General features: G+C 36.5%; 2 protein-coding genes across 2 annotated transcripts; one reads left to right on the top strand and one right to left on the bottom strand.

The window, feature by feature from the left end:
• Nucleotides 1-1,315: 1,315 nt before the first annotated feature.
• Nucleotides 1,316-2,197, top strand: LOC116138807 (pathogenesis-related genes transcriptional activator PTI6-like). The gene has a single exon (XM_031424473.1). The coding sequence runs from the start codon at nt 1,424-1,426 to the stop codon at nt 2,195-2,197; it is 774 nt and encodes a 257-aa protein (XP_031280333.1). The 5' UTR covers nt 1,316-1,423.
• An 8,937-nt stretch (nt 2,198-11,134) lies between these two features.
• Nucleotides 11,135-12,245, bottom strand: LOC116138806 (probable transcription factor At4g00610). The gene is made up of 2 exons (XM_031424472.1): nt 12,219-12,245; nt 11,135-12,035 (listed from the first exon to the last, which is right to left on the bottom strand). Exons 1-2 carry the CDS (start codon nt 12,243-12,245, stop codon nt 11,382-11,384), a joined length of 681 nt encoding a protein of 226 aa, XP_031280332.1. The 3' UTR covers nt 11,135-11,381.
• Between the last annotated feature and the right edge of the window lie 4,223 nt (nt 12,246-16,468).

Below are 16,468 nucleotides of genomic sequence, written 5' to 3'. Positions count from 1 at the left end.
CTTAATTGCATGATTGCTTCTTCACATGCCGCCTCCTTCTGGTCCATTGCCTTTGCTTCTATTTCAAGGCATAAACAATTACACTACACTTGTTTTATTTATATATGTATCCTTTCCTTTATTGTTCTCAAACTAAAATCATCTTGTAAGTTGAGTTCTATTACGCTTTTAAATACCCAGTAACAATGAGGATTTAGACGGATGGTCATGGCCAAAAATCATCATTTTTTATTTTTGAAGGATTGCAAAGTTTGACGAAGACTCCAATTTTGAAGTTAAACTTGTAACGAAAATTCCCTTTAACATATATACGTATGTTAATTAATGACGGTATCTGAGAGAGATTTGTTAATTTAAGAAGATATTTGATTTGATTTGAATTGTTAAAATAAGCAACAATTTTGAAGTAGAAAGAGGGCTGTGGAGTCAAACATACACCCGACTTCACACATATACGACGTTCCCAATTCCCAAGTCACGTGGACAATAGTGTCCCAAAGACACTGCATGCTTTTGTAAATTCCACCACGTTTTTCAACATCTACAATTAATTTCCTTTAATTATATCAGAATTACGGTCTTTCCCTTGTAATTTAAGTACAATTTATAGCGCCTTTTCATTTACCCATCAGCATGCATGCGAGGTGATGAAAAAGAGCAGGATGTGATGGTGCATGGTGAAATGTGAAGGCAGTATATTTATAGAAAAATACTATGCTTACTCACCACTTGTACTAACTGTCATATAACCTTTGTTAAAATTTTACATGGTACCCGTACTATGCGTATAGTACCAATACTATACGTTATATTTACAAAGGATAGTAAAATGGTTAGTAAGATGGTGAGTAAGTATAGTATGGTTCATATCTATATGGTGGGAGAAGAGAAGACTATTTGGAAAGGGGATATTGATCTTTTGACACGTCAAACTCAAAATAGGCAGCTGAATTCATTGTTACCGTCTCCCCTCCGACAATGGCCCACCCCACCCTATTGCTTACGCAATCACTCTTTCACCCATTTCCCACAACGTAATTCTAATATCTAACTCACGCTAATAAATTGAGATTCTCTATTTTCCTAAAAAATTATTAATAATAATAATAATTACAACGTCTTGAAAACAGGCAGATCATAAATTCTTCCCTCACTGTAATTCCCTGTCTTTCCCGCCAGAAGCACTCTTTTAACTTAACCCACCTGCATGTAAAAATTTAATATTTAATAATTAATTAATATTCCCTTTTTTCCTCTATAAATTGCCACCTTATCTTAAAGCACAATTCGCTTTCTTAATTTTACTCACTTCTCACTCTCTCTCTCTCTCTCTCTTTCCATTGCCATACTCTCAAAACCTTCCACTATACCAATCATCATGTTCATCTCCTAGCCTTTCCACTCCAGTTACTGATACCTCCAAATGATTTCTAAAACTTTAGTACAACCCACCATGATCCATCCTCCTCAAAGGCTCGTTAGAATCATCCTCACAGACGCCGACGCCACTGATTCTTCCAGCGATGAAGAGTCCTATCACCATCACAACAGCAACAACTCTGCACGACAAGTCAAAAGAATCGTCAAAGAAATCAACCTTCAACTCTCTCCTCCTTCACAATCCCCACCTCCCTCTACAAATCAACCCTCCAGAAAGAAGAAACCCACAAAGCTCAAGTCAACGGTAGGTGACGTCACTGCCTGCAAAAAGTATAGAGGAGTCCGCCAGCGACCTTGGGGCCGTTGGGCCTCCGAGATCCGAGACCCGACCAGAAGAAAACGGGTCTGGCTTGGTACTTATAATACGCCTGAAGAAGCTGCTACTGCTTATGATAAAGCAGCACTGAAGCTAAAGGGTGCTGACGCCGTTATAAACTTTCCTAACTCCGTTTCAACGGAATCCATTGTTGTCGGTCAAAAGCATAAAGTTGAAGTCGAAGATCAATCACTTAACAGTAGTTCTGCTCCTTCGCCCACTTCTGTTTTATGTTACGACCAGTTAACTCCGTTCGATAACGGGTTGGGTTGCGGTGACATTGACGTTGACGTTGACGCTGACGTTTTCGGTTTCGATTTCGGTTTCGAGATTGACGCGCCGTTAAGTCTGCCTGATTTTGTGTCGTCGGAGAAATACTTTGGGGAGGATGAGTTTAGCGAGTTTAACGTTGACGAATTTTTAGTGGAAGACGTGCTATAAAACACGTGTCTTAATACTGTGTTTGTCACTTGTGGGATGGATAGTAACTGATGAAAAATATTAGGGAGATTTTGGTAATTTTCCGTGTTACAAGTTCTGTCTGTTCTGTGACTAAGCAGCCAAGAATTCGTGACGTGGCATAGTGTGATTTTGGCGTTTGAGGAACAAAGGTTGAAGTAGAATTCCAAAATTAGTAAATTTTGTTTGATAATTGGATATTATTTATCAAACTAAGGAGTGTAATTGAGTGAGTTAGCAGATTTTGGCAACTAGAAAGGTTAACTCAAACGTCTTATTGACGATTTTGTAATTTTGAACAATTAATTATTAGTTAGTGTTCTATTTATAAATCAAATTAATTCGAGAGTAGTTTTTTTAATCTATTTAGGACATTTTATTAGTTGCTAATTTCACCATCTTTTTGGCGATTTGATTAAAATAAAAAAAAATAAAAAAAATTCTTATTGTATTCAAATTATATACGAATTTTATAAACAAATTATAAAATAAAACATTCTCCTTCTAATCTCAAAAGTGATTGAATTGATTTACCGAAAGCTCTTTTTGAAGCAAAAGATATTAAATAAACAAGATGAATAATAATGAGAAGGGTTCCTTGGACATCACGCATAGAATTAAAAAGCAAAGAGATATTTTATTAATTAGGCCTTAAATAACATTTATTTTATGTTAATGGTGATAAATCTTCCTAAACTTACTGGATAGCACACAAACTTGGAACTTTATAACATAAAACACGTGGCGAAAGCATAGCCACTTTCTCAAACCCAAAGACAAAATGTCATGGCATGACTGAGTTTGGGTTTTGTCGGAAAATTTTGGGCTCCATCTATATTTTGTTGCTTTCTTTATTTTTATAAAGTTAATTTTAAATAAGAAACTTGGTATTTGATGATTTATGGGATAATATAAAGTATAATGTAAACGACAAATTCTTGACTTGAAAAGTAAATTAAAAATAACCTTCGATTTGTTCATTTATTATTTTGGAAGTAGTTTTACTTAAACACCTACAACTGTACGAAATTCTATAGTTAAAATCAATTTTACTTTGTATCATTTTCAACTATATTAATGTATTTTGCTGTAAACTTGGAAAATGATAAGACCATTTACTATACATAACAAATACTATCTATCTCATTTATTAAATATGATTCGTTCAAATTCTTTGTGATATTTTTTTCTCATTTTCTCTTTCATTTCTCTCAAGTTAAATATTCTTATTTTATTAATTACCTTTTTTTTTTTTTTTGTGACTAAGGGTGTTCGGGTCAGCTTGTAGACATCTCAACTAATCCTCTAGAGCTCTGAAGTTAATGATTAGGTAAACCCTCCAGTGATCATCTCTATTAGTAACTGATGAAATATGAAATGCTGAAGATATTTATGCTGGAATCAAGCAATTATTGATTTACAATTATTTGATTGATTGTTGTAATATTTTGTAATCAAGACCTTATTACATTTCCTTTACTGTATTATTTCATTACCTTTATTGTATTTAAAGCCATTATATAAATTGGCTGATGTACTCATTACAATATAAGAAATATACATAAAATTACAGTCTTTTACCATCTCTTTTCTTGACATTCTTCGACACTGTTTCAGTTACTTTGTCAAGCTTTCATCCATTGGCATTCTTTGGCAATGTACTGCCTTTTTCGCCTTCTTTCCAGCTCAAACTCTAACATGGTATTAGAGCAAATCTTTGCTTTTGCTAGAATCCTGTCTAAGCCATTGTTTCTCTGAACCTGCAAAACAAGGTAGTAGGATTAGATTTTTTTTTTTTTTTTTTTTCAAAACATCACCAAATGGACCCAACCAAAACACCCATAGAACCGGACTCAAAGTCCACAGCCACAAATGAAGGTCCACACAACCAAACTAATGCCACTCCTCCAACAGGCCCAAACATCCACACTGGTCCAAACCATCAACCAGAGCCCAACCAACAACCCGAATTCAACTTTCAACCCGGCCCATTTCCATTCGGGTTTATGGGTCAAAACCCTAACTTGATGGGTCAAAATCCCTACCCGATCTTCCAATTTCTTCTAACCTCCATCGGTCGACCAGAACCAGGGGATGCCCTTTTTTCTCCGGTTTTCGATGGCTCTAAGCTTGCGCTCGTAAAACAGCCATTGGCCGGATCTCAAAATTACGCCACTTGGGCCAAAGACTTCCGACGAGTTCTAGTAACCAAAAATAAGGAAGGGTTCATTGATGGAACCCTTCCCCAACCCACTGAACCACACCTTTCCCAGCATTGGATTCGATGCAATACTCACGTTCGTGCCTGGGTCAACAACTCCCAGACCCAGGAGATTGTTGTTGGCTTGCCTCAGACGAAGAATGCACATGATATGTGGACAAACATCAGAGAGATGTATGGCCAACTCGATCTCGCAAAGATTTTTACTTTGCGTAAAAATCTTCTTGAAATCAAGCAACACAACCTGCCAGTCACCATTTATTTCAATCGCCTTTCGGCGATTTGGAACGAACTTGACGTTGTTGAAGAACCGCTTGAAGGGCCCTCCACGATTCTTCACCAAATCAAACACCTTAAGGATCTAAACAGGTTTATCCATTTTTTGATTGGTTTAAATGACAGTTTTTTGGCTTTTCGGACATAGATGTTGGCTACATCACCGGCGCCATCTCTCTGGCGCACCTACCAATTGACCGTGCAAGATGAAAACCAGAGATCAGCTTCGTGTGAATCCCAACCCAATACCGAGGCTGCTGCTTTCGCAATCAACCCATAACGGCGGCAAACTGGACCACCGGAGATGAAACATGGAAATGAAAAAGGGAGACTAGGGCAATCTGAAAGGGAAAGCATTCTTTTATATGGAGGTGTGAACAGCCCAAATCTCATCTCCTCATCTAGTGGCTCAAAATCAAATGGGTTATTTGGGCTCGAATTTGGTTGCTAGTCCAAATTCCAGAAATGGCTTAAGCTTTGCAGTTGGCTCAAATTCGGGAAATGGCCCAACTCACTCCACCAATTTTAATTCCTCTCATGGGCCATTCAAGTCCAACAAAAATCGTTACTGTGATTTTTGCAAACGGAGAAACCACACGAGGGACACCTATTGGAAATTACATGGTTGCCACCAAAACCAACGGTCTGGATCTGCCATTGCTAATCAAGTAAGTCACCCTATCACTTTTGGGAATCATGCTGCGGCCCCTATGTTAAGCCAAGAACAGTATCATCAGATCATGCAGATGCTAAATCAAAGTCTACAGGCCAATACAACATCCTACGCAGGTACATCTTTTTGTTCCAATATTACAAAAGAAAATTTTTGGATAATTGATTTAGGGGCCAGTGACCACATTGTTTTCGAACCCAAACATTTTTCCCACACATCCCTTATACCCTACACATCAGTTCGCATGCCAAATGGTACACATGCACCAGCCACCCAATTAGGAACTGTTAATCTAAATAAACATTTAATCATTTATAATGTCTTGTTTGTTCCTGCTTTCCGTTTCAATCTCATCTCTGTTTCTAAACTATGTCAAGATAATGTCTGTGTAGTAAAATTCTTTCCTAACAAATGTGAGTTTCAGGATCGTTTGACTGGGAATCTGATGGGCTTGGGTAAAGTTCACCAAGGTCTTTATTATTGGATAGGTTCATTTGATGCTAAAAACTCAATGTATTGTATTACTGAAATAAAAGTTCTATTTTTAATACAAATATTAATAAAACTTCTTTTATTTTGCATCAATGTCTGGGTCATAGGGCATCTATTCCTCAACCCAATTGTCCTATTTGTCCTCTTGCAAAACAATCCCGTACAAAATTTCCCAAACACACGCCTTCCACCACTCGTAAATTTTCCTTAGTTCATATGGACATATGGGGTCCATATCACACAGCCAATCACGATGGCTCTAGATATTTTCTCACTATCGTTGATGATTACTCTCGGGGAACCTGGATCTACCTTATGCAATCTAAAACACAGACACTCACTCACATTAGACATTTTTTGTCCATGGTCAAAACCCAATTTGATTTTTCGATTCAACGGATTCGAACTAATAATGCTAGGGATTTTTTCAACACTCAATGTTCGGTTATTTTTTCCTCTCTTGGTATTATCCATGAAAGCTCTTGTGTCTATACCCCTCAACAGAATGACATAGTTGAACGAAAACATCGACATCTTCTAGAGATTGCCCGTGCCCTAAAACACCAAGCCAACATTCCTACCACCCTTTGGGGTGAATGTGTGGTCATGGCCACCTACCTGATCAATAGGATGCCGAGTCGAGTTCTAGATGGCAAGACATCCTATGAACTTCTTTTTGGTAAACCACCTATAGTTGATCATCTCTGAGTATTTGGGTGTTTATGCTACTCTACAAATTTAAAAGGGCATGATAAATTTTCTCCTCGGGCTACTTCATGTGCTTTTATGGGTTACCCAATGCATCAAAAAGGTTATCGATCATATGATATCACCTCAGGAAAATTCCTGGTTTCTAAGGATGTGGTTTTTCATGAAGATTCATTTCCTTTTTTAGACAAGTCCCCTTATAATGAATCTCTGTAGTCTCCACCTTTTTTGGAAGATCCTTCAGCAACTGATCTATCAGGACCCTATTATACCATGCATCCCATTCATGATATGGGACCCTCCATGTTGACCTCAGAACCAGTTTCCACATGTCCTAATCCATCTCCAGAGAACCAGCTTCCCAATTTGCGTCCACAGGATAATACTCCTATTGTTCTTGTTCCTCCTTAGAGACGTTCCACAAGGGTCACTCGTCCACCTGTTTGCCCTACCATACACACAACCACAGGTACTACTTACCCTACTTCCAACTATGTTACTTATGATCGACTGTCTCCTACCCATAAGATTTGTATCAATCAGATTTCCACAGAACAAAAGCCTTCTTATTACTCTGACGTTGTTCCCCATATACATTAGCGTCAAGCCATGGCCGATGAACTCAGTGCTCTCTCTCAGAATCATACCTAGGATCTTGTTCCACATCCTTCTCACAAGAAACCCATTGGTTGCAAATGGGTTTACAAGATCAAGCACCGTGCCGATGGATCCATTGAGCGCTACAAGGCTCGTCTCATTGCTAAAGGTTTCACCTAGAGAAAAGGTTTTGATTACCAAGACACCTTTTCCCCAGTAGCCAAGCATGTCACTGTTTGGGCTTTCTTGTCCATTGCTACCATACGTGACTGACCCCTTCATCAAATGGACGTCCATAATGCCTTTCTTCACAGAGATCTTTATGAAGAAATTTACATGGATCTTCCTCTTGGACTTCGTAGACAGGGGGAGAATATGGTTTGTCGTCTACGCAAGTCCTTATATGGTTTGAAGCAAGCATCCTGTCAATGGAACACAAAATTCACAAAGGCTCTAATAATCATGGGATTCACTCAATCCAAGCATGACTACTCTCTTTTCACATGGCACAAAGGTACCACCTTCATTGCTCTTATAATTTATGTTGATGATATTCTAATCACTGGGAACAATGAGGATGACATTCGTACCCTGCAAGAGCATCTCAATAAACATTTTCGTATAAAAGATCTAGGGGAACCAAATTATTTCTTGGGCATTGAGATTGCACATTCCCAAGCAGGTATTTCTCTAAGTCAAAGGAAATATGTTTTAGAACTTGTGTCCAATTATGGTTTATAAGCATGCAAACCTAGCATCATTCCCGTGGAACAAAACATCAAACTCACATGACAACAATATGACCATGAGATAGCCTCTTCAGAAAATGATCCTCTGTTACAAGACCCATCTCCTTATTAGAGACTCATAGGAAGACTAATCTATCTCACCATGACAAGGCCTGACATAAGTTATGCAATCCATATACTAAGTCAGATCATGCATGGACCAAAACAATCTCATATGGATGCAACAATCAAGGTACTTAAGTATTTAAAAGAATGTCCTAGATTAGGACTCCTTTTACCTCGAGATAGGAATTTCGACATCACAGCATATTGCGATTCAAATTGGGGTACCTATCCTATTACTAGAAAATCTCTTACATGATTTTGCATTAAAATTAGAGGATCCCTTATATCATGGAAAACGAAAAGGCAATCAACAATATCACTTTCCTCAACTGTAGCAGAATATAGAGCGATGGCAAAAACAACTTGTGAGATTGTCTGGATTCTTGGATTATTCAAAGATTTAGGAGTGAAAATAGGAAAACCAGTCACTTTATACTGCGATAACAAAGCTGCTAATGATATCGAAGCAAATCCAGTTTTCCATGAAAAAACCAAACATATAGAAATTGACTGTTATTTCGTCAGGGAGAAAATTCAAGAAAGGATTATCAAGACCATGCACATATGAACATCGGAACAACCAACAGACATTTTCACGAAGCCTTTATGTAGTCGTCAACATTCTTATTTACTACATAAGCTTAGGGTTTTCAACATCTACAAACCACCAACTTGAGGGGGAGTGATGAAATATGGAATGCTGAAGATATTTATGCTGTAATCAAGCAATTATTGATTTACAATTATTTGATTGATTATTGTAATATTTTGTAATTAAGACCTTATTACATTTCCTTTATGTATTATTTCATTACCTTTATTGTATTCAAAGCCACTATATAAATTGGCTGATGTACTCATTACAATATAAGAAATATCCATAAAATTACTGTATTTTATTATCTATTTTCTTGACATTCTTCAACACTGTTTCAGTCACTTTGTCAAGCTTCCATCCATTGGCATTCTTCGGCAGTGTTCTGCCTCTTCTACCTTCCTTCCAACTCAAACTCTGACAATAACCAAGGGGAATCGAATTCAAGACCTCTTGAGTAATACACCTGAGAGTTTCTATTCGATCACTCGATCACCCAGAGATGGTTTTAGAAGATAACTGTGAAGTTGTCATTTCACCGATTAACTTAACATGTGTCAAAGCTAAAAGTTTAAAGTTTGAATTCTCATATTAAAATTTAAGTTTCATGTGAAGGGATTTATTGGATTANATGTACTCCTTTTCAAATCAGAAGCTTTTTCGCAATTATTATTTGAGTCTTTCACAATAACACCCACATGCAATAGCAGGTGATTAATGGAGCTATATCATTATTATCATTGGGAAGCTGAAGAGTTGTGTAGCACACTAAATTATGATGGATATTGCTGATGAAAGCCCCGGCCTATTTTGAATACGGGCTGGCGGTGATAGTCATACAAAACGTAAAAAGCAATAGATGTTTATAATAACAAAAGCAATCAACAAAACACAATTCAACATCTCTTAAAAATGTACTTTAATTCAAATCCTTAATGAAAAAAATAAAATCACGAGCTTATACTCTGATATTTCATCGTAAGCATCCAAGAAAAACTTTATTTGGTTCTTTACAGTCTCCGCTCTCTTCAAGTTCAGTTTCATCTCCAATTTTTCAATCTCCCTCAACTTCATTACATACGTTCCTCTATTCCTCTTCTTCATAATTTTCAGTCGTTCCTTAATCACCTTCTCTGTTCATGAAATTTCGCCATTTCCTTCGAGCACATTTCACTCGTTGCATCAGGACTTGGAAATCCTCCCCATATTTGTTTGGACAAACTCAATATTTTGTTCTCATGGGGATCGCACATTGAAACAATCTCCGCCGGCGCCTTAATCAAGCTCTCTCTGTAATTGTTCCTCATTTGGAGTAGTTTCTTCATCAACTCATTTTGAGTAAAATCAATCACTGTTTGTGTTTGTTTTATGAATGCATCGAAGTCAGTCAGGTAAGCCGAAGGATTCAGACCTTTTGTGGAGAATTGGATCACTGCGTTTAAGATTGAGATCTTTTGGTCTTGACTCCATGATTTTTTGGTTGTGGTTGTGAGAATGTGAGTGGGTTCCATGAAGAAACTAGATTGATTATTGGAATGGGAGATAAAGAGACTGATTAAAGGATGAAGCACATGGAATATTTAATTCTCATTTTCCACCATCTCTCCCTTGTGCTTTTCCTGATTCACATATGGATCGTGAAACAACTACGACAACGTATTACTCACGTTCCATCCAAAAGGTGGTAACTATTTTTACAATATAATTCTTCAACGAAGTAAAATTATTATCGCAGTTCATCTACATATATATTCAATAATATTTTATTATACAGTCTGTAATACGTTTGAGCTTGTTTTGAGTTGATCAATTTCAAGGAAGCCAAAACCATAAAAACTGATTAATCAAAGATGGATTGGGTTTACCAAATACCAACTCAAATATATTGTTAAATAAATCTTTCCACGTGAAGTGCCATATCACCTGTTTGATTTATTCATTTCTTTTCGTTAGATATAAATCGTATTCTCAACCATTTTTTCAAAGCCAAAAATTCATATTTAATTTTATTATGGCCGTACTAAATTTCTCTTGGTCTCAACATTGTAAGTCAATTTGTGATGACTGGCCATCACGGATTTAATTTTTGGATCCAATATCAGCATAATATTATCTTTAATTAAAAGTCTTTTTCATTTGTCAAAAACCATTTAAATGATGCTATTTAGTAATTATAAGTGTGCATGAATTTGTCCAGGTTTGATAGTTTAATTACCAATGGATTTCTTAAAAAAAAAAAAAAAAAAAAAAAATCGAATTACTAATTTTTCAAATTTAATTTTTTTGTTTTGGTAAGTAGTTTTTCAAATTAATATTACATATGTATGACAGGGATGTGCCAGAAATCAAAACCAATAACATGGAGAAGTCCTTGCTCCTAATGCTACATAGAAAAATACATCCAAACTTAAAATTGCTAATACCCAAATCAATGAACAATAAAAACCTTAAGCCCACATTCCTATCCCAACACTAATTAACAGTTATAAAAAAGTGCCATAGAAACGATAAATAAGCCTCCATTAATCTCTAAAAATAAATCATCATTGGAAATACAAAACAAACAAACTTACTTATAAGACTTGTAAACATATAAGATCATTCTTATATTAGTTTGGGCTAATTGTGCCATCTTCATGTTAAGCTCCAACTGCAAAATATCAATTGCTTTAAACTTCTTGTCAAATTCAGGTTTTTGCATTTCTGCCACAAAATCCATCTCTTCAATAATTTTCATATTAGTGCTACCATCAACCCCAGGTGAAGGAAGAAAAATCAAATGTTGTTTGAATATTCTCTTGGACTAGTCGTGCTTTTTTCATGTTAATCTCCAATTGAGAAATATCAAGGGCTATCCACTTCTTGTCAAGCTCAACTCTCTCTACATCTCCTACCAAATCCATCGCTTCTTCCATAATTGTCGAATATGGTGTAATAGGAGAGCTGAAGGTTTCAACAAGAGCACAAACAATAGAACCAGCGCCCCAAATTCTTTTGGAAAACCTAAACTTTTTCTTCTCATGCAGACTAAAAGTGGACTTGTCCTTGTTCAAATTATCCTTGAACTTTCTTTTCTTTTTCTGTAATTTTGCCTTTAATTGGTGTTCAGTATAATTTCCTTTAATTGATTTTTTCATATAAGCAAAGACGTGTACCATGTTGGAAGCATAATCAATCCCTTTTTCAGCTGAGAATCTGATCACACCCTTCAAGATAGCTCTCTCTTGGTCCTCACTCCAAATCCTTTGAAATGCCTTTATTTCAGCGGGTTTATATTCTTCGTCATCTTCCTCATCTTGAGATGTGTCTTCAGCGGGTTTATACTGTTCATCGTCTTCCTGATCATCTTGAGATGCGTTGTCCCCATAAATTTCTTCTATATCTTCTTCTTCTTCCCAATAAGACTAGGACTGCTTCCTTGGTGCCATGAATGAGGTGATTAAAGACTTATTCTACGAGATAAAAGAGACTGATTCAAGGTTAGAGATAGATAGAGCTATGTATTAAATAGATAACTTATGTCAACGAGCTAAATTGACACGGCCCGTCCCGACCATCCCTATCCCATAGGCTCCAGGCGCACTCACGGGACTTGCATGACCAAGACGCGTCATGTGAAAAATATCTGTTTTCTGAAAAAAAAAATCCCATATGAATCCCTTTTTTTCTAAATTTTACTCATAAAAGTGCTTTCACATATAATAAAACGTAAACATATATTGAAAACCCGGAATAGGAAACACAATATCTAAGTTCTTCCATTTTTTTTTTTTTTTTTTTTTTTGTATTTGATTTAATTTGAAACATGTGGTATCAAGCCTCGATGTCAAAAACAAAGTACGGATATTTACATGTACAAAAATAGGGTTCCTTGTAATAAAAAAAAAAAAAAAAAAAATGATACACACATAGAAATCGTCGATGTGTAGCCCAACTTAGAGTTTAGAGAAGCTCCGCACTGATCCTGGAGGCAATCCTAGGAAAAAAATTTAAAAGGGTGAGCTAAATGAGCCCAATGAGTGGATAATAATAGGTTTTATAGAGGAAAAATACTTTACTTCATCAAGCAAATATTTTAAGACCTAATTCACACAAAACACAAGACATAATATCATGAGAATATATGATAATGCGCAATGGATAAATTATCACCACAACTCTCAACAACTTTTAACATCCACCACCTTTGCAAGTGCCCCTAACACAGCTGGAGCCACTGAATATCAATCACTTCGTGTGCATTCTGCACACTTGCATTAATTATTTGCTCACTTCATGTGCACATTGCACATTTGCATTAGTTAATTGCCCACTTTGTGTGTGTGTTGCACACTTGCCCACTTCGTGTACATGTTACACACTTGCATTTGGCTTACCGATTCACCTCGTGTGTCCTGTTCACACACTTGCCTTGGTTTTTTCGCCCACTTCGCGTGCCAATTGCACGCTTGCCTTGGTCACTACATTGAGGTCTTATATACACGCAGGACATCACCAATTTCTAGCCGGGGAGGGGAGGGGATGGGTACTTACAAAAAAACTTAAATATTTGGATACCACGGCCACCTAAAATTTGCACCATACCCAAATGACTAAATCATATACAAAACAGCACCTATAAGGTAATATGAATGCAGCCATTTCTCTTCAATCAACAAAAGTCATTTTCCATTCAACCGGCAACCATTTAAAAGGGCAAACATACCAATGTATGATGCTATACTCACCTATATGTATATAGATAAAAGGAAAGTTAAATTATTTAACAATGAACAAACCAACCTCAATCTTCCCCATAACATACAAATCTACATATATTTTTGTTTACTTATTACTGAAAACTTCTCACTCTTCAAGTCAGCTGAAACCAACTCCTCTCTATGTTATCAATCACACCTCAATTAATCATTTTCAGCAACCTTTAATTCCATATGAACACCGTATACATACATACACATGCAGCAAGCAACGTAAAAATCAAAATTTCAAAACCCCAATCTACTGCAAAATCACCCAAACTAACCAATCACCAACACATTTTAATTTATCTCTACAAGACAAAGATTCAAACTAAACAAGTATCACACCCAAAAACCAATAGTTGGCAATAACTCAACCCAACACTTGCCAAGCACACCGCCAGCAATTAAACAAAATTATACCATTAATACAACTTTCCAGCAACCGAAATGCACCTGCAATATACCATTCACAATTTCAATTTAATCATTAATTTGTATACATGCACAAATGCAGGAAAATAAGGAATGAAATACGTTTGAAAATCATTTCAATATATATTCCACTCACCCACAAAACCTTCTCCTTTACTTGATCAAATNAAAAACTAATAAAAATTAAAATACGAGCAAATTGATAACAAAGAGATTAAGAGAATAAATGAATAATGGAGAGATTAGAGATTAGAGAATATGAGAGAATGAGAGAATTTGAGTTGTGAGAAAAATGTGAGAGTTTAGGGCCAATTTATAGGAAAAAATGGGAAAGAAAAATGATCAAAAAAACCCCTTCAACGGCTATAAAACGGCTATATTTCAAGGGTAAAGGGGTAATTTGAAAAATAAAATAAATTATTTTATTTTATTTTTTTCGGGGAACCTAGCGGGTTGGCGGGTCTTTTGCAAAAGAGACAAAACAGCAACTCGCCAGGTTGCGGGTTGCCATTGTGCAACTCGGCCGCCCGGGGGTTGCTGCCGGGTTAGGGTCAACCCGGACCGCCATCTTGGCGGTCCGGGTTTAACCCGCATCTTTACGGGCCGGGTTAGGGTTGACCCGCCTAACCCGGCCCAAATGTTCCACCTCTAGCCACTGCCGGCCATCGACAGTTATCGGAACAGCGCATGATAAGTCAAATTTGGCTAACCGTTAGCCATTAACGGTTAGATCACCCACGACTGGCTAGATCCAGCCGGTCGTGCATCGTTCTAGCGATATCCACATAAGGCCAGTGGTGGTGGCCGGTGTCAGGCGCGAGCGGTGGTGGCCGGTATCAGGCGCGAGCAGTGGTGGCCGGCGACAGGTGCGAGTGGTGGTGGCCAAATCTGACATTCTTGTAAATTGTTTTCAATATGAGGGCATTCTTGTCCAAAATTTTTATGTATAAGGATAAAATAGTCTATAAATATTCTTATAAATTATTTTCAAAACAAAGGCATTCTTGTCCAAAAGTTTTAATAGTTAAGGGTAAAACTGTAACAAAGATAAGATTACCAAGTAATCTCAGAATATCTAAGAAAATGGTGGTGTTCAGATTACTACCTATATAACCAACAATGATTACTATTAGTTTTGGAAGATTACTGAAATTTTATATTACTTGTATATAGTAATGTAAGTAATATAAAATGATATTATTGGAATAATCTCACATAACTGCCAACCAAACACACCCATGAGAGTTAACGACTTTTTCCCACCCAAATAGTGGCTTAATGACACTTTCCCGCCCATGGGCTTTTAAAATACCACTTTACTACCCAAATTTATATTCCGACAGGGAACAAGGAGCAAACTCTGTCCAAGCTGTTGGAGTTTTTAAAGAGGGGAGGCCGATGAATCTTTTGGTGGTGGAAGGTTGGATTTTGATGGTTGGGATTGATCAGAATTTGACTTGGGAGGGATGGCTTCGCAAACCCTAATCATTTGATTGCTGGCGATTGGCAGGGTCGACAAGAGTAGGGTTTGAGGGGTTTTGGTGAGTGATAATAGGGGAAGAGAATGATGGTGGAGTGGGGTCGTAATAATGTCAGAATCAGAAATGAAATTTAAACTTGGGTAGTAAAGTGGTATTTTAAAAGTCCGTGGGTAAAAAAATGTCATTAAACCATTATTTGGGTGGGAAAAAGTCGTTTACTCCACCCATAATAGTCAAAAACTTAATTTCTCCCTTGAAGGCTACAAATTTTTTATTTTTTTAATTTTTTTTATACAAGAATTAACCTTAATTAGTTAGGAAAACAATAAACCTAATAATTAAGACAAATCTTATTCTAATATGGAGAACATCTAAAACAAGAAATCTAATTTAATATGGAGAACATCTAAAACAAGAAATCTAATTTAATATGGACTAATAAAATAAGAAATTAGGATTAGGAAAGGACTTACAGCATAATCTTGAGACTTTTAATGAAATAGTCTTGATAGACTTACAAGTGAAGTAATCCTCTCATAGAGTGACATGCGACCTGATAACAACACAATTTGAAACTTATCAATGAAGGATCATTGGTAGACTTACGACTAAAGTAACCCCTTTATAGAGTGACACTCAACCGGATATAGTAAAGCCTGGGACACGTAGCGTGAATCAACTAGTATGGATTTTCACAAAACAATAAATAAGTAGATGTCAACTTTGAAAAAGTTGGAAGCTGTATTAGGGATCGTTGTATTTGATAAATTTCAGAACTCTAAAACGAGCTAGGCTTTTGTCTTAACTAAAAGAAGAGGATTTAAGTTTAATTATGATAAACAGATGAATGAAATAAAAATTATTTCAGTTTGTAACTTGTACTACATGGAGGACCACGATTGTGATATTCCAATTAGTTGGGGTTATATGTGGACTTTAAAACTATAAATCTTGATTAGATAGGTTGTACTAATGTGGTGTGAATGTTGAAACCGTCAAGGAATGTGGACTGGCCAGTTTAAGATCAAGGGAAAAAAATGTCAATTTGCATGGTGCCAAGCTGGCCTTGACCACAAATAATGTCGAAATTCTACATTGCCGTAAAGTACGGTTCACTACCCTCCTACATTAATGTAAACATGACAAAAAACAAAGTGTTTGAACAGCAATTAATATAATATA

This window comes from Pistacia vera, unplaced genomic scaffold, assembly GCF_008641045.1.
Source record: "Pistacia vera cultivar Batoury unplaced genomic scaffold, PisVer_v2 Contig344, whole genome shotgun sequence".
Lineage (NCBI taxonomy): Eukaryota > Viridiplantae > Streptophyta > Magnoliopsida > Sapindales > Anacardiaceae > Pistacia > Pistacia vera.
The sequence above is the reverse complement of the archived record's forward strand: the minus strand, read 5'-3'. Positions and strand labels throughout refer to the sequence as shown.